Source organism: Pristiophorus japonicus, chromosome 6 (assembly GCF_044704955.1).
Source record: "Pristiophorus japonicus isolate sPriJap1 chromosome 6, sPriJap1.hap1, whole genome shotgun sequence".
NCBI classification, from domain to species: domain Eukaryota; kingdom Metazoa; phylum Chordata; class Chondrichthyes; family Pristiophoridae; genus Pristiophorus; species Pristiophorus japonicus.
The window spans coordinates 140,056,013-140,074,952 of NC_091982.1; the positions used below are offsets into that span (position 1 = coordinate 140,056,013).

The following is an 18,940-nucleotide window of genomic DNA, read 5'->3' on the forward strand; positions in this document are numbered from 1 at the left end:
CCTGCTCTGCCTGCCCATTGGAGGCTGGTTTGAACGGGGCCGAGGTGACATGTTTGATCCCATTGCGAGTCATGAATTCTTTAAATTCGGCACTGGTGAAACAAGGCGTGTTGTCACTGACCAGTATGTCAGGCAGGCCATGTGTGGCAAACATGGCCCTCAGGCTTTCAATGGTGGCGGTGGCGGTGCTTCCCGACATTATTTCACATTCAATCCATTTTGAAAAATAATCCACCACCACCAGGAACAGATTACCGAGAAAAGGGCCTGCATAGTCGACATGGATCCTCGACCATGGTCAGGACCACAAACTTAGTGGTGCCTCTCTGGGCGCGTTGCTCCACTGAGCACACATGCTGCATTGCCGTACACAGGTCTCTAAGTCAGAGTCAATACCGGGCCACCACACGTGGGATCTGGCTATCACTTTCATCATTACTATACCCGGGTGTGTGCTGTGGAGATCCGAGATGAATGTCTCCCTGCCCTTTTTGGGTAGCACTACGCGGTTATCCAACAACAGGCAGTCTGCCTGAATGGACAGCTCGTCCTTTCGCCGTTGGAATGGATTGATTAGCTCTTGCATTTCAACGGGGATGCTGGCCCAGCTCCCATGCAGTACAGTTTTTTATTCGGGACAGCAGAGGATCTTGGCTGGTCCAAGTCCTAACCTGGCGGGCCGTGACAGGAGATTTATCATTTTCAAACGCTTCACTGACCATCAACAAGTCTGCGGGCTGCGCCACCATCAACAAGTTTGCAGGCTGCACCATTTCCAGCCCTGTGGTGGGCAATGGTAGCCGACAGAGAGCATCCATACAGTTCTCGGTGCCTGGCCTGTGGCGGATGGTATAGTTTTATACCGCGAGTGCCCACCTTTGTATGCAGGCTGAGGCATTAGTATTTATACCCTTGTTTTCAGCGAACAATGATATGAGAGGCTTGTGATCGGTTTCCAGCTCAAATTTGAGGCCAAAAAGGTACTGATGCATTTTCTTTACTCCGAACACACACACACACACGCTAATGCCTCTTCCTCAATCATGCTGTCGGCCCTCTCAGGCTTCGACAAGCTCCTGGAAGCATAGGCGACAGGTTGCAACTTCCCCACAACGTTAGCTTGTTGTATTACACAACGCATTGTTGTAGTAAGACGACGCATCACATGCTAGCACGAGTCTTTTACACGGGTTATACAATACAAGTAGCTTGTTGGAGCATAAACTGTTTCTGGCTTTCTGAAAAGCAATTACTTGTTTTTTTTCCCCATACCCATTTCTCACCTTGACGCAATAACACATGTAGGGGCTCTAAGAGGGTGCTTAACCCCGGTCGGAAGTTACTAAAATAGTTGAGGAGTCCCAGGAATGGCCGCAGCTCCATGACATTCTGTGGCCTGGGCGCGTTCCTGATAGCCTCTGTCTTGGCGTCTGTGAGCCGAATGCCGTCCGCCTTGATCTTTCTCCCCAAATACTCCACTTCTGTTGCCATGAAGACACATTTCGACCTCTTCAGCCACAGCCCTATGCGATCCAGTCGCGAGAGGACCTCCTCCAGGTTTTGTAGGGGCATGACGGTGTCCCGTCCCGTGACCAACATGTCGTCCTGAAAAACCACCATGCATGTTATCGACTTGAGTAGGCTCTCCATGTTTCTTTGGAAGATCGCTGCAGCCGACCGAATTCCAAAAGGGCATCTGTTGTAGATGAACACTCCCTTGTGCGTGTTGATGCAGGTGAGGCCCTTCGGAAGACACCTCCAGCTCCTGCGTCATGCAGGCCGAGGTCAGGTCGAGCTTGGTGAATGTCTTGCCTCGTGCCAGCATCGCAAATAGGTCGTCTGCCTTAGGTAGCGGGTATTGGTCCTGCAGCAAGAAACGATTAATAGTTACTTTATAATCGCCGCAAATCCTGACCGTGCCATCACTTTTGAGTACTGGAACAATCGGGCTGGCCCACTCGCTGAATTCCACTGTGGAGATGATGCTCTCGCCTTGCAGCCTGTCCAGCTCGATTTTCACTCTCTCCCTCATCATGTAAGGTACCGCTCGTGCCTTGTGGTGAATGGGTCGTGCCTCTGGGAACAAGGGGATCCGCACCTTCGCCCTGGAAAAGTTTCCAATGCCTGGCTCAAAAAGGAGGAAATTTGTTAAGAACCTGGGTACATGAGGCCTCATCGACATGTGATAGCGCTCGGATGTCATCCCAGTTCCAGCGGATTTTGCCCAGCCAGCTCCTTCCAAGCAGTGTGGGGCCAATGCCCGGAACAATCCAGAGTGGCAGTTCGTGCACCGTGCCCTGGTGGGTGATCTTGAATATGGCGCTGCCCAGGACAGTGATAAGCTCTTTGGTGTATGTTCTCAGTTTCCTGTTGATGGGGCTCAGGGCTGGTCTAAGTACCTTGTTGCACCACAGTCTCTCAAACATCTTTTTACTCCAGTGGCCAGTTCCATGGCTACGGGTAAGCCATTCAATTTTACGTTTAGCATTATAGGTGAACATTTCATCGAAAATGTATGCACCCCGAGTACTTCAGCATCTGCCTCCTCTCTCTGAGGCTAGAAATTGCTTTGTGGTAGTTAGCAGGTTTTGCAGAGCTTGTAGCTCGTCTGCAAGCTCGTTGCCGGTGCTCCATTGTTCCACAGCTCTTGCAAACATACCCTTTGAAGCGGCATGAATAGGCTGAATGGAAGTCTCCACAACGCCAACAAGGTGTGAATTGCCTTGCATTCATCCTTTGTTGTGGACTCAGTCATCTGGGTCACCTGAGGCCTGCTGGCAGTTGCAGACTCGTGGTTTCTGCCCTGTACATTTCTGCTCGCAAACACAGTTCCAGTTAATTTATGAACATTGCTAGCACTTGTGTGCTGAGAGATTTGTTTGGTGTTATCACTGTTGGACATAAACACCTGTGCTATCGCAATGGCCTTACTGAGGGTCGGTGTCTCTACAGTCAAATGTTTTCGTTGGATGGTCTCGTGGCCAATGCCCAGTACAATAAAGTCTCTGAGCATTTGCTCCAGGTAGTCATCAAACTCATTGTCCTGCAAGTTGCCTTAGCTCGGCGACGTAGCTCGGCACTTCCTGACCTTCCAGATCGCTGGTACGTATAGAACCGATAACTCGCCATCAGCATGCTCTCCCTCGGGTTACGATGCCCCCGAACCAGTGTACACAGCTCCTCATACGACTTATCTATGGGTTTCACCGGAGCCAGAAGATTCTTCATGAGGCTGTAGGTCGGTGCCCCGCAGACCGTGAGGAGGACCGCTCTCCTTTTTGCAGCGCTTCCTTCTCCGTCCAGCTCGTTGGCTACAAAGTACTGGTCTAGCCGTTCAACATAGGCTTCCCAGTCCTCACCCTCCGAGAACTTCTCCAGAATGCCCACAGTTTACTGCATCTTTGCGTTGGATTCGTGTACTCGTCGCCAGTTATTGTGTTCCTAACTCAGATGAGACTGCACACAGTGAGGTTAAAGAAACAGTGACCTCAGTCTTTATTAAGACACTCCGGAGTGAGTAACAGGCCTTAGGGTCCGGCTTATATACAGTGCTCCCAAGGGATGCTGGGATCCCTTGGGACTTCAGGGGGTGGCGGAACATTGGAGTGCATGCTTTATAGATACACAACAGAAATGTAGAAAATAGGTGCAGGAGTGGGCCTTCCGGCCCTTTGAACCTGCACAACCATTCAATATGTTCATGGCTGATCATGCACTTCAGTACCCCATTCCTGCTTTCTCTCCATACCCCTTGATCCCTTTAGCCGCAAGGGCCACATCTAAATCTCTTTTGAATATATCTAACGAACTGGCCTCAACAACTTTCTGTGGTAGAGAATTCCACAGGTTCACAACTCTCTGGGCCCAAGTTTCCAAATGATTTGCGTCTGATTTTTAGGAGCAACTGGTGGAGAACGGACTATTTTAGAAATCGCAATTCTCCACATTTTTTTTTCTGCAGTTCTAGTCAGGTAGAACAGTTCTAGTTTGGAACAGAATTTTTTCTTCAAAAGGGGGCGTGTCCGGCCACTGACGCCTGATTTGAAAGTTTCCACAGTGAAAATGTACTCCAAACTAAAGTAGAATGGAGCAAGTGAAGATTTTTGTAGAACTGAAAAAACCTGTTCTACACATTAAAAAATCAGGCGCAGATTACAAATCAGGTGTCCAGAACGAGGTGGGGGGGAGGAGGGGAACTCATTAAATTCTACAATAAATCCTTATTTATATTTATGCAATTATTATACAAATAAATCCAACGTGAATAAACATTTATAAGCAAAGAAAAGATTAAATAAACCATCTTCCTACCTGTGTGAAAGTGCTTCAGCCAGGAAGAATGCTGCAGCAAGTGTCACAAAATGAGGCAGCCGTTACCGAACGCGGGCGGGAGGGAGGGAGGGAGCCGACCGAACGCGAGGGAGGGAGCCAACCGAACGCGGGGAGGGGAAGAGAGAAGGCTGCAGGAAGCCTCAAAAATTGAAGAGCCATTTCCCGACGGCAAAAGGGGGAGGTCGTCGGGAAACGGCTGGCTCAACTTTCTGAGGCTTCCTGCACCCTTCTCACTGCTACAAGAAGCCTCAGTGCTGATGTGCTGATGGCAATGTACTTTTATAAAAAAATGTTCAAAAACTAAACAGCTATAAAGAACTACAAAAATGGCCGAGTGCCAATGTTTTTTTTCACACTGAGCATGCGCGAACGCTCCAACGCGCACGCGCAGCGTTGCCGGCAGGAAAAAAACTAATTTAAATAGTACCCGCCCCCTCCCACTTACAAAATCGGCACGAGTGTAGGCTCCTCCCCCTGAGCGCCGTGCCAGGCAGACAAGGAGCTGCAAAGCGCTCGAGAATCGCGAGGTTTTTTTTAGGCGCCGTTTTAGGCGCGAAAAACGGGCGCCCAGCTCGGAGGGGCGCCCGTTTTTTTTCGTGTGGAAGCTTGGGCCCTCTGAGTGAAGAAGTTTCTCCTCATCTCGATCCTAAATGGCCTAGATGATTGGAGCACTAAGCTAAATGCACTGCTGGTTGGCCTAGCACTGAAGAGGGGGGCCAATATTGAGTGCAGTACACTAGCCAATAAAATTTAGCCCAGGCTCTCTGCACTACTTAAAGGGGAGGTGCTTTGTTGCAGGAGCACCTCATTGTCACTCTGCATGTAGCCATGGCTCAACAGGGACAAGGGAGGGCAAGGAGATTCTCAGATGTAGCACGGAAGGTCTTGCTCCTGGTGTTGCACAGAAGAAGACAGGTCCTCTGCCCATCGTGGGGAAGGAGGCCTTCTAGGCAGCACGCCAGAAGGCAGTGGGAGGAGATTGCTCCCGCCGTCAGTGCCATGTGTGCTGGTCTGAGGACCGGTATCCAGCACTGCCAGAAGTGTAATGACCCCACACGAGTGGTCTCGGTCAATGAATTCATCATCAAATGCCCCATCCCACCAACTGCACCACTAGCGTCAGCCACTGCTCAATGCACTACACCCCCATCACTCACCTACCAACAACCTCTAGCAATCACGACTCACACCTCACAATCATAGCTTCACCTCACTCTTACCATTGCTGCAAGCCTCACATCAATATCGCACACCCATATCTCACACACTGCCAACTAGTCAACCATGACAGGCACATCACCCGAACACATTGCATCACAGTCACTGACACACTTCCCTTTCTCTTGCAGGCCAAGTTGACACAGAACAGAAGTGAGCAGCATCAGACATGCGGAGGGGAAGCAAGTCACTGAGCTGGAGGAGATGGTGCTGGAGATAATTGGAGTGGCTGCCACTGAGGCCGTGACAAGCGGCGAGACTGAAGGCATTGCTGATGACGATAAGCTCATACCTAGTCCTTCTTCTCACTTCCCCCTTATCCCACACTCTCTTCTCACTGACAAGCTGCTGATGGTGTCAGCGTGCCCACCGTCTTTCCCCTCCACTCCCCTCACCACCACCTGGCCCTTGTGGCTTTCTCCTTTCAGATACCCGAGAACGGCCAACAGCCCAGCGTGTCACCGACGTCGTAGGCGGGGGAGAGCGGAGAAGAGGCACCATCACACGATCTGACACTCGGAAAATGGCACTGCACAAACTTTCAAAAGTGGCATAGAGGTGGGATCTGCACATGGTGAGTCACCGGGCATGAGGGGGCTGCAGCTAGGACAGGGGGGAAAGGGGAGCTCGGCGGGGGGTGGGTGGGTGGGGGTCAGCTCCCCAAAGGGCGAGTTCATGTACGGGTTCTGCTGCACAGGACTCAGATGAGGACCTCAATGGGGCAAGGAGCATGGAGGAGTCCGGCTCCAACCTTGCACAGGGCTTTGCACAGAGCTTGGAGCCCATGATTTCCAGGATGGAAGTGATGGACCCTCCATTCGCGCACTTGTGGACCCAACCATGAAGATAGGTGTGACGGGCAATGTCGCAGCTTCCATTGCAGCACAGGCAGAAGCGAGCCAACATCTGAGTGCTGCAGTAGAAGCTCAGACTGCTCCCCTGCAAGCTCAGCTTGCTGCCATCATGGCTGGGTTTACCAGTGTGCAGGGTCTCACAGTAGTCTAGCAATCGGTCCTCCAATACATGGCTAGGGATGTTGAGGAGCCGTCCCCAGGGAGTGGTAGTGCCTCCATGGAGCAAGAACCAACTGTCCTCTCTCAGGATGACGACATTCGTCCTCCCACCCCTGCCACTCCACCAGTGCCCTGTCTGCCAGCCCAGACTGCTGCTGTCCATGCTGAGGTGGTACAGTCTACAGACAGACACTAAAGGACTGCACAAAGGGAATGAATTGACTTTGTTTTGTAGTTTTGGATTGATTCATTTATAAATTATATTTGGAATGGCTCACATTTCAGCTTTGTGCCCCAGAGGAGGCTGTGCCAGAAGGATGGTAAGGTAAGGAAATGGTTAACAACAGGGATCTGGGTTTCATTCAGGGGAACTGGATTCTGACGATGCTCTCATCGGAACAGCCTGACTGGAACAATGATCTGCTGCCTGCCTCCTCCCTTCCTCCCCCTCCACTTCCTCTTTCTCTTCCTCTCCCCCCCTTCACTTCCTCTTCTTCCTCCCCCTCCACTTCCTCCTGCTCCCCCTCCTGAGGTGGACGTGGAACCCGAGGGGCCAAAGGCTGAAACTTCTTAGTAGCCAAGTTGTGGAGGCTGCAGCAGACCACCACGAAATGGGACACCCGCTCCGGCGTATACCAGGGGGCTCCTCCCGAGAGATCAAGGCAGTGGAACCCTTGCTTGAGCACGGTGGTGGTCTACGCAATGACGTTGCTGGTGGCAGTATGGCTCTCATTATATGAGTGCAGTCCACGAGCGGTGGGGTTGTGGAGGGGAGTCATCAGCCAGGTGTAGAGCGGATAGCCCTTGTCGTCTAGCAACCACTCTCAGGTTCGACATGGTGGCTGGAAAATTGCTGGTACAGCGGACTGGCGCAGGATGAAGGCATCATGACTGCTGGCAGGATGCCGGGCATTCACTGTCATAATGTGTTGGGCATACCAACTGCACATTGAGTGAGCGATAGCCTTTGCAGTTGCAGTACATCCCAGGATTGATCTGCAGTGCCTGCAAAGCCACGTGTGTGCAGTCAATGTTGCCCTGCGCTCTGGGGAAGGGTGATATCCTGGTAAAGCTACATGTGAGCTCCTCCTACTTCTCTCTGTTAAGAGAGAGGACAATGAAGTCCCTTCTCCTAGGGTACAGAGCCTCTGTGATCTCCCGATGCAGCGATCGACGGCGAACTGGGAGATTTTAGTGCTGTCTCCTGCTCCAGACTGGAAGGATCCGGTGGTGAGACCTTGAGGGTCACTGGCCATGCCATCATTGCCCTGCTTTGAGGCTGCAGCTCTGGTCCCAGGAGATGTTAGAGTTCTGTGACCACCTCCTTGGTGAAGCAGAGCCACCGAACACACAGCTCCTGGCTGAAGGGAAGGCAGGAAAAATGTTCTCGGAAGACCCTTGGTTGGTAAGGCCTCCTGCTGAGAGCCCTCGTGTCCGTCCTCCTCTGCTCCATCTCCCTCTCATACTCCAGCGCGAGGACTACAAGAAGAGCCCCCAGGACTGGGAGCAAGTGGTCTGAGCAGAACCCTTTAAATGAGAAGCAGGGCGTTCTCCACTTGCAGCACCACTCCCTGTCACCTCACCAACTTTCAATAACTCTAGAAACTCCAAACACTCCCACAAACTTACACGGAACCAGTAGATATCAAACAGCAAGTCACCTGCCAGTTGTTGATGATCCTTTAAATACTGTTGTTGGAGGGTGTCCCTCGTGCAACGGAGCGCATGTTCAGCTACTCGTGTTTTGGAGAGGGCATTAAATAGAGCGGCAACAGCCAAAATGGCAGGTCATGCGTCAAATCAGTGATATTACCAAGTTTCTAATGAACGCAGGCAACGGCCGCACTGCTGACTGGTCCAATATGATGCCCACCACAGGTCGCACCAGAAGTGGGCGGAAACATGCGGCCACCATTATATTGTCGAAACCGGCCTTAACAGGGTGCCAAATTTCACGGCCTTATTCTATGAGAACTGGACTATTACTTCCTAGTCTATGAGAGCTAGCCCATGTGCGAGTCTATGAGAATTAATCTACTTCAGCTTGTCTATGATAACCAGTCTATGACAAACAGTCTTTGACTGCTAATCTACGACAACTAGTATATGACAGTTGAGCGCATGGGAACACCATCACCTCCAAGTTCCCCTCCAAGTTACACACCATGGAAATATATCGGTCGTTCATTCATCGTCACTGGGTCAAAATCCTGCAACTCCCTCCCTAACAGCACTGTGGGAGTACCTTCACCACACGGACTGCAGCGGTTCAAGAAGGTGGCTCACCACCACCTCCTCAAGGGCAATTAGAGATGGGCAATAAATGCTGGCCTTGCCAGCGACACCCACATCCCGTGATTGAATAAAAAATAAGTTAGTCTACAACAGCTAGCCGGTGACCTAATGTCACCCACTCTTTCCCTCAACGACTATCTGTCCCACCTGTGACAGGGACTGTGGCTCTCATATTGGACTGTTCAGCCACCTAAGGACTCATTTTTAGAGCGGAAGCAAATCTTCCTCGATTCCGAGGGACTGCCTATGATGATGATGTATGAGAACTAGTATATAAGAACTAGTCTACGAGAACTAATCTATGTTATTCTTTTTCAAACTATCGTTTCTTGGGAACTTCTCATGACAAGACTGAGATTCTATGTTCCCAAGGTGTGAAGACGATTGTTGCTGAGCTCCTGGTTCAAGCTGTGCTGGGGCAGGAGGCGCTAAACAGATGCAGTGTCTCCCAGGGGAAGGGACGGAAAACCAAAAGGCACTGAACACTTCCAGCCAATCAGTTACCAGGAAAAGGAGATGTAAAGTGAGAGCAGCCAGTGCTCAACACTCGGAGCAGAGAGACGGAGGGAGGTGGGAGCATGGAGACTAACACAACAAAAGAATGTGAAAAGAATGGTATTTGACACCCAAAATGTTTATGCCACACCTCGTCTCCAAAACACTTTAGAGACAAGATCAGATTACTGCTGGTGCCCGAGCAGTGGTTTGTCACAGGGCTGAAAAATGGAAGACATCTTTAGGCATTACAACAACAACAACTTATATTTATGACTGGTTGTCATTTGCGTAGATTGCCAAATTTTTATTGATGGAATTAAAATATGAGAAATTCTTTCACCCACAAATCTAGCTAGCATGCCATGTGAAGACCCTGTACGATTTCCACGCCAGGTTCACTAACGTCTGTGAAAGGGAGGCTACAATTTGCCTTCAGGGAGAGAAAAATCCACTCAGTGTTCTTGGTGGCTTTCAAAACTGGTGTCATGTGTTGGGCGTTGTACAGATTGGGATTGGACCAGGTGAGCCAGCCCAAGTCAAGGAGGCCTGACCCATCCACCTCCATGGCACGAACCTGGTATTGCAGTACTTCCAGGAACGGTGCAGTGGCTCTCGGCCTTTTGGCTAAGAGCATTGGCGCAGAGTGATCCTTGATGTGTGCAAGGTGACCTCTGGCGTTTGTGATTTGACAAAGAATTGGAAAGATTGGCTACGAATTAAAAAAAAACCATCAGCTCCCAATGAGTCATTGTCACTTGGTCTGATACTGGGAGCAACACCTTCCAGAGAGGAGTGGAGGGGAGAAATCACAAAACAAGTGAGGAAACTTCCTCCTAATCTGTTCTCAAGGACATGTCGCAAACATGATGGATTTCAAACTGTTAACATTTTGGTCTGTGGTTTCTGACAGGTTGTGCTGTGGTTTTTTTCAATGTAATTTGCCCGAAATCAGCCAAACCAACGCAAAAGATCGCGGAATTTCAAATGCAAGTTAAGTTCAGCACAAATCTAGTCTCCGTGATCTTTTGTGCTGGTTTAAAAAACATCGTGCTAGAAGATGGTCCCGCCCACAAAACCAGCCAGGCCCCCAGGTCAAGTTAATCACCAGGGCGAGTCTCTGCTAATTGGCCCGTTAGTGGGCCTTCGAGGAGGCTTGTAAAATGAAGCAGTTTTTAAGATCACAAGGGCACCAATAGGCAACTTTTAAAAGCTTCTAAATATTATTTTTTTAAATTTACTGAGAAACTGACGACTGTACAGCAATACAACTGAAAAATGGTCCTCTATGTTTTTTTAAAAGTCATTTTCAGTTAATTAAAATCAAGTTACTCACAAGTGGTGGACCAGACAGTCTGATTAAAAATGCTTATTGCTTGTGATAAACCCATTTTCAGCTGTATGAATAAAAGTGCACCTATTCGTCACTCGTTAAAATATCAAGCGATAGGTTTTACACCTCAGCACTCAGTCCTTTAATATGCCAGTTAACTGCTGCCACATCTCAGGACTCAGTCCTCCTACATTATATCAATTAATCAGTCCCTGTAGTTAGAGTTAATCATTCTAAACTGTACCAATAACTCACTCTTCACAGCTCTACATTTAGCCTGTGACTTTACCAAGCTCCATGTTCAATGCCCCTGCACGGCATTCAGGCATGTGTCTTCTAAGCTTCGTACTGTACCCTCGCTACTACATTTACTCTGCTTTCACTAGCCTTTCTGCACATAAATCAGGTCCACTTGTTGTCCGTGAGTTGCTATTTATGTGAAAATAAAATATCATTTACTTCTCTGTGTCCATGCAACTCCTGTAAAATATCTCCCTCTTGCATCCCTCCCTGCACAGTCCAGCTGTTGTTTTCCTCCCACTTCAGCTCCGAGTGTTTGGCCCACCAAGCAAGACTAAATGGTTTCATCTGTTTTTTAAAAATTCATTCACGGAATGTGGGCGTCACTGGCAAGGCCCGCATTTATTGCCCATTCCTAACTGCCCCTTGAGTGGCTTGTGAGGCCGAGGCCATTTCAGAGGGGCAGTTAAGAGCCAACCACATTGCTGTGGGTCTGGAGTCACGTATAGGCCAGACCGGGTACAGATGGCAGATTTCCCTCCCTAAAGGACATCAGTGAACCAGATGGGTTTTTACAACATGGTCCAGTAACATAACCACTATGCTACCATTCCCCCATTGCTGTAAATTAAACATATACCTGTTTTAATGATTCTTTAAAAGTATTTTGCACAAGCTGGAATATCCTGAGGGGGAGAGAGTGAGTCAACATATTAAGCTCTGGAAAGAAAATCTCTAAACGAATGACACATTAAGGGTATTGTTTGCATTTACTAGACACTGTTAATAAGGTCCTAAGAGCATAACATAAGAACATAAGAATTAGGAGCAGGAGTCGGCCATTCGACCCCTCGAGCCTGCTCCGCCATTCAATGAGATCATTGCTGATCTTCTACCTCAACTTCACTTTCCTGCACTATCCCCATTTCATAGAAAACAGAATTACAAAACAAATTACATACAGCCCTGACCAAGAAAATCATGCTGCCCCGAAGGTGATTCAGGAGAGGTCCTCAATCCTGGCCACGTGCCAATGTGGGTTAAGCACCCAGAGCCCTCTCTCCACTTTGTACAGCTCAATATCGATCACACTGTACCACGGAAGGGGCGGGGGAACCAGCTCTGGCTCTCATTCTTGATCACCATTCATTGACTCCCACTGGAAAGTACTCACGTGTGGATGTCAGGAGAATTCGGAATTGGGATCAGTCTGATGCCCCAATGGTCCAACAGTTTGACAACACTGTCTGTCTGTCAGTCTGTCTGGGCTTACATGCCAAGAATGGCGATTTGAAGTACAAGAAGGTGATGAGCACCTGTGGTGTCTTCAAATGAAGAGTGGAGAAAATTTGGAGAGAGGGAGAAAGAAATATCAAATTAACACTTTACTACATCTCTTTCAATACAGATCAAGTGATGTGAATGACAGGCTCGTGCCTGCCCTGAGTTAAACTCCCACAGACCCATACCTGCCCTGAGTTAAACTCCCACAGACCCGTGCCTGCCCTGAGTTAAACTCCCACAGACCCGTACCTGCCCTGAGTTAAACTCCCACAGACCCGTGCCTGCCCTGAGTTAAACTCCCACAGGCCCATGCCTGTCCTGAGTTAAACTCCCACAGGCCCGTGCCTGCCCTGAGTTAAACTCCCACAGGCCCGTGCCTGCCCTGAGTTAAACTCCCACAGGCCCGTGCCTGCCCTGAGGTAAACTCCCACAGACCCATACCTGCCCTGAGTTAAACTCCCACAGACCCGTGCCTGTCCTGAGTTAAACTCCCACAGGCCCGTGCCTGTCCTGAGTTAAACTCCCACAGACCCGTACCTGCCCTGAGTTAAACTTCCACAGACCCATACCTGCCCTGAGTTAAACACCCACAGACCCGTGCCTGCCCTGAGTTAAACTCCCACAGTCCCGTGCCTGCCCTGAGTTAAACTCCCACAGACCCGTGCCTGCTCTGATTATACTCTCACAGGCCCGTGCCTGCCCTGAGTTAAACTCCCACAGGCCCGTGCCTGCTCTGATTATACTCTCACAGGCCCGTGCCTGCCCTGAGTTAAACTCCCACAGGCCCGTGCCTGCTCTGATTATACTCTCACAGGCCCGTGCCTGCCCTGAGTTAAACTCCCACAGACCCGTGCCTGCTCTGATTATACTCTCACAGGCCTGTGCCTGCCCTGAGTTAAACTCCCACAGGCCCATGCCTGCCCTGAATTAAATTCCCATAGGCCCGTGCCTGCCCTGAGTTAAACTCCCACAGGCCCGTGCCTGCCCTGAGTTAAACTCCCACAGGCCCGTGCCTGCCCTGAGTTAAACTCCCACAGGCCCGTGCCTGCCCTGAGTTAAATTCCCACAGGCCCGTGCCTGCTCTGAGTTAAACTCCCACAAGGCCCGTGCTTGCTCTGAGTTAAACTCCCACAGGCCCATGCCTGCTCTGAGTTATAAACTCCCACAGGCCCATGCCTGCCCTGAGGTAAACTCCCACAGGCCCGTGCCTGCCCTGAGTTATAAACTCCCACAGGCCTGTGCCTGCTCTGATTATACTCCCACAGGCCCGTGCCTGCCCTGAGTTATAAACTCCCACAGGCCCGTGCCTGCTCTGATTATACTCCCACAGGCTCGTGCGTGCCCTGAGTTAAACTCCCACAGGCCCGTGCCTGCTCTGATTATACTCCCACAGGCTCGTGCGTGCCCTGAGTTAAACTCCCACAGGCCCGTGCCTGCCCTGAATTAAACTCCCACAGGCCCGTGTCTGCTCTGAGTTATAAACTCCCACGGGCCCGTGCCTGCTGAGTTAAACTCCCACAGGCCCGTGCCTGCTCTGATTATATTCCCACAGGCCCATGCCTGCCCTGAGATATACTGTGCCTCACTTCAGCCAGCGTACCTCGTGCAAGCTGGAGATGAACCCGGATGAGAAGCTGGTAAGCCCGAATCTTTTCTCGATGGTGGTGATGGTGCTTTTGAAGTAGGCGCTGTACAGGAGCTGGGCACACTGTAGCATTCCATGGCACAGGACAAAGAGCTGTGAAGGAAGAAGAAACAGAGGTGGTCAGGGAGTTCTGTCACCACGCAGAGTATTAGCTGCAGTTCAGCAACGATTTCCCAACTTTCAAAACATGTTTAAATCGCGAGGATTAGCTGTTGCTAAAAACTAATGTACACTGGAACATTAGACAATAGGACTGTTGCCAAATAACAAATTGGGCTGGAGTCTAATCCCTCAAACCCCCTTATGTACATCAGGAAACTTCCCTTCATAAATAGTCCTCTTTTATTGCACACAGCTAATAACAGCTGACAAGTATGCCCCAGAGGTTGGCCTTCAGAGCTGAGGCACTCACTATCTGTGTTACTTCACATGTAACACAAAGGGTCAGAGTTTCTGCTTTGGGCACAATCGGTGATCCCAGCATAAATTTAATTCAAAATTGTGCTTGTATTGGGAAGTATTTCTTTCCTCTCAAGTTTCTTCTCAAACTCATTTGCATATCACAAAATCTGCCGTGAAATATCGCAATTGGACACTCACACCAGAGTACTTTCCAGTGGGAGTCAATGAATGGTGATCACTAACCACAACAACAACTTAAATTTATATAGCGCCTTTAACGTAGTGAAATGTCCCAAGACGTTTCACAGGGGTATTATGCAATAAAAATTTGGCACCGATCTGCATAAGTAGAAATTAGTGCAGGCTTAGTCAAAGAGGTATGTTTTAAGGAGCATCTTGAAGGAAGAAAGAGAGGGAGAGAGACGGAGAGGTTTAGGGAGGGAGTTCCAGAGCTTGGGGCCTAGGTAACAGAAGGCACGGCCACCGATGGTTGAGCGATTATAATCAGGGATGCTCAGGAGGGCAGAATTAGAGGAGTGCAGACATCTCGGTGGGGGGGGGGGGGTTTGTGGGGCTGGAGGAGATTACAGAGATAGGGAGGGGTGAGGCCATGGTGGGATTTGAAAATAAGGATAAGAATTTTGAAATTGAGGCGTTGCTTAACCGGATCAGTAATGAGAGACTAAGCTGGTTCCTCCACCCACTCCCCCCTCCCCTTCTGTGGCACAGTGTGATTGAGAGCGAGCTGTGAAAAGTGGAGTGATGGATCAGGGCACTGGGTGTTTAAACTACATTGGCACCAGGCCAGGAGTGGGACATTTGGGACATTTCTCCCGAATCACCTTCGGGGACACCATGATTTTTTTTTAATTCTTTATAAAATATTACTTGACATATTTGAGAGTGGTAACTTGGTGCAGTTTTATTAATAGAGCTGAAAATGGGTTTATCACCAAGCATATGCATTTTTAATCAGTGTCTAGTCCACCACCTAGTTACCCAAGTTTAAATAACTGAAGATGATTTTCCAAAACTACACTGAGCCATTTGCTAGTTATATTAGAATACAGTAGTCAGTTTCTTAGTAAAACATTTTTAAATTATATTTAAAAGCTTTTAAAAGGTGCCCATTGGTGTCCTTGCACCTGAACCAGCTTACCATCCCGAAAGAGCCTCCTCCACGGGGCGCAGTTAGCGAAAACTCCCAATGTTGATCAATTCAATCTGGGGGGGCGCATGGTTGGTGTTGTGGGCTTGAGGTTGAAGATCAGGCGTGATCTCATTGAATGGTGGAGCAGGCTCGAGGGGCCGAATGGCGTACTCCTGCTATTAATTCTTATGTTAGCTTATGCAGTGCAAAAGATCACAGAAACTTAATTCCCGCTGAACGTAATTTGTTTTGAAATTTCGCGATTTTTGCGCTGGTTTGGCCAAATTGCACTGAAAAAAAACAGCGCAACATGGTGAAACAGCATTGTCAGGTCACAATAATTTGTGCGCTTTTTACAAGCATTTGCGCACACTTCTATTTCTATAACAGTAGCTTTGCTGAGATATTTCAAGTTTATCAACATCGTGAGCGAGTGTGAACATTGGTGAGCACACGGTGAAAGCATGCAGTGACCGCACTCACACCCTCACCTTGATGTTATTGAAGATGGACTTGCGATAGTTGAACCTCGGCATCACTCTGTCACCTTCTTCCAGCTTCGCACCCATCTCATCGGGCAAACCCAGAGGGAGGTCCTGCCCGCCCCGCCGGGGGCAGCAAAACTTCTGAAGTTGCTTCAAACTTTGCATCTTGTCCGCCCGGGAGTGTGGGGCTCTGGGGCTCTGGGCAGTCGGCGGGCTGCACCTCTCCACTTTGGCTGTGCCGTGTTGCGGTGCGAGCTTTTATATCGCTCCCTGTCTGTGATGAAATATCACGCGTCACAGAAAAGGAATGTAAGCAAGCTCAAGTGGAAGGGGCACTTGCCGGGGAAGCCTGGGCATGCCCTTGTCCGCTGGCACTGGGGCCAGAACTGCTGGTGGACCTTCACCTGAAGCCCCGCTCTGAGGCTCCAGCACACCATAGGGGGTGCTGGCGAGGGTCCGACACAAACAGGGACCAGACTCACAAACTCTGAGCTGGGATCCTGTGAAGGTGTTCCTGGCAGTGAGTGCTGTGTGCCATAATGGGAAGGGTCTGTATAGTTTCAGTAACACCAGAGTCTGGAACTGAACACAGTCTGCAGAATCTCTCAGAGACATCTCTCACCTTTCCTAGTTCTGACGAAGGGTCATCGACCTGAAACATTAACTCTCTTTCTCGCTCCACAGATGCTGCCTGACTAGCTGAGTATTTCCAGCATTTTCTGTTTTTATATCACATTTCCAGCCTCCGCAGTATTTTGCTGTTCCCGTTCATAAATCTGTGTTGACAGCTTGATCATATTATGATTTTCCAAATGCCCTGCTACCACGTAATAAATTCTAGCATGTTCACAACTACTAAGTCACAGGAAACAGAGAGTAGTGGTGAACGGTTGTTTTTCGGACTGGAGGAAGGTGTACAGTGATGTTCCCCAGGGGTCGGTACTGGGACCACTACTTTTCTTGATATATATTAATGATTTACACTTGGATGTACGGCACTATTTCAAAATTTTCAGATGACATATAACTTGGAAGTATAGTAAACAGTGAGGAGGATAATACTAGACTTCAAGAGGACATAGGTGGAATGGACGGACATGTGGCAAATGAAGTTTACGCAGAAAAGTGCAACGTGATACATTTTGGTTGGAAGAACGAGAAGAGGCAATACAAACTAAAGGGTACAATCTTAAAGGGGGTGCATGAACAGAGAGATCTGGGGGTATATGGGCACAAATCGTTGAAAGTGTTGAGAAAGCGGTTTAAAAAGCATATGGGATCCTGGACTTCATAAACAGAGGCATAGAGTACAAAAGCAAGGAAGTTATGATAAACCTTTATAAAATCCTGGTTTGGCCTCAACTAGAGGACTGTGTCCAATTCTGGGCACTGCACTTTAGGAAAGATGTAGAAGGCTTGGAGAGGGTGCAGAAAAGATTTACAAGAATGATTCCCGGGATGAGGGACTTCAGTTGCGTGGATAGACTGGAGAAGCTGGGGTTGTTCTCCTTGGAGCAGAGAAGGTTGAGAGGAGATTTGAGAGAGGTGTTCAAAATCATGAGGGGTCTGGACAGGGCAGATAGAGAGAAACTGTTCCCATTGGTGGAAGGGTCCAGAATCAGAGAACACAGATTTAAGATGATTGGCAGAAGAACCAATGGCGACATGAGGGAAAACGTTTTTAATGCAGTGAGTGGTCACGATCAGGAATGCTCTGCCTGAAAGGGTGATGGTGGCAGATTCAATTGTGGCTTTGAAAAGGGAATTGGATAAATAACTGAAGGAAAAAAATTGCAGGGCTATGGGGGAAGGGCGGGGGAAGAGCACTGGCTGAAGTGCTCTTGCAGAGAGCCGTGGCACAGGCTCGATGGGCCGAATGGCCTCCTTCTGTTCAGTAACCATTCTATGATTCAACTATTGTTGCCAGGCTAATTGGCCTATTGGTCCCTGTTTTCTCTCTTCCTCGTTTCTTGAATAAAGGAGTTACATTCGCTACCTTCCAATTGCAAGAACCGTTCTAGAATCTAAGGAATTCTGGTAGAGCAAAACCAATGTTACCACTATCTATGAGCCACCTCTTTTAAAACCCTAGGCTGTAAGCCATTGTCCATGGGATTGATTGGCTTTTAGTCCCATTCATTTACCCAGTACCATTTCTTTATTAATACTAATTTCTTTCAGTTCCTCATTCTCACAGGGCGCTTGGTTCCCCATTATTTCTAGAACGTTTTGTGTGTCATCTTCCTGGAAGACAGATACAAAGTATTTGTTTAATAAGAATATAAGAACATAGAAATAGGAGCAGGAGTCAGCCATTTGGCCCCTCGAGCCTGCTCCACCATTTAATAAAATCATGGCTGATCTGATCATCGACTCAGCTCCACTTCCCTGCCCGCTCCCCATAACCCTTTATCCCAGAGTACTTAAGAAAGTGGCCCTAGAAATAGTTGATGCATTGGTGGTCATTTTCCAACATTCCATGGACTCAGGATCAGTTCCTATGGATTGGAGGGTAGCTAATGTAACACCACTTTTTAAAAAAGGAGGGAGAGAGAAAACAGGGAATTATAGACCGGTTAGCCTGACATCGGTGGTGGGGAAAATGCTGGAATCAATTATTAAAGATATAATAGCAGCGCATTTGGAAAGCAGTGACAGGATCGGTCAAAGACAGCATGGATTTATGAAAGGGAAATCATGCTTGACAAATCTTCTAGAATTTTTTGAGGATGTAACTAGTAGAGTGGATAAGGGAGAACCAGTGGATGTGGTGTATTTGGACTTTCAAAAGGCTTTTGACAAGGTCCCGCTCAAGAGCTTAATGTGCAAAATAAAGGCACATGGTATTGGGGATAATGTATTGACATGGATAGAGAAATGGTTCGCAGACAGGAAGCAAAGAGTGGGAATAAACGGGTCCTTTTCAGAATGGCAGGCAGTGATTAGCGGGGTACCGCAAGGTTCACTGCCGGGACCCCAGCTATTTACAATATACATTAATGATTTAGATGAAGGAATTGAATGTAATATCTCCAAGTTTGCAGATGA

At 48.8% G+C, this 18,940-nt stretch overlaps 1 protein-coding gene across 1 annotated transcript in view; it reads right to left on the reverse strand.

Moving 5' to 3' along the window:
- LOC139265791 (solute carrier organic anion transporter family member 2A1-like) overlaps positions 1–16,095 on the reverse strand; it is a 163,372-nt gene extending 147,277 nt beyond the window's left edge. Inside the window, exons 1-2 of the mRNA XM_070883220.1 lie at positions 15,899–16,095; positions 13,811–13,948 (exon numbers count right to left, since the gene is read on the reverse strand). Coding sequence (XP_070739321.1) covers positions 13,811–13,948; positions 15,899–16,057 — 297 coding nt within the window. The 5' untranslated portion in view covers positions 16,058–16,095. The remainder of the gene's footprint in view (positions 1–13,810; positions 13,949–15,898) is intronic.
- Between the last annotated feature and the right edge of the window lie 2,845 nt (positions 16,096–18,940).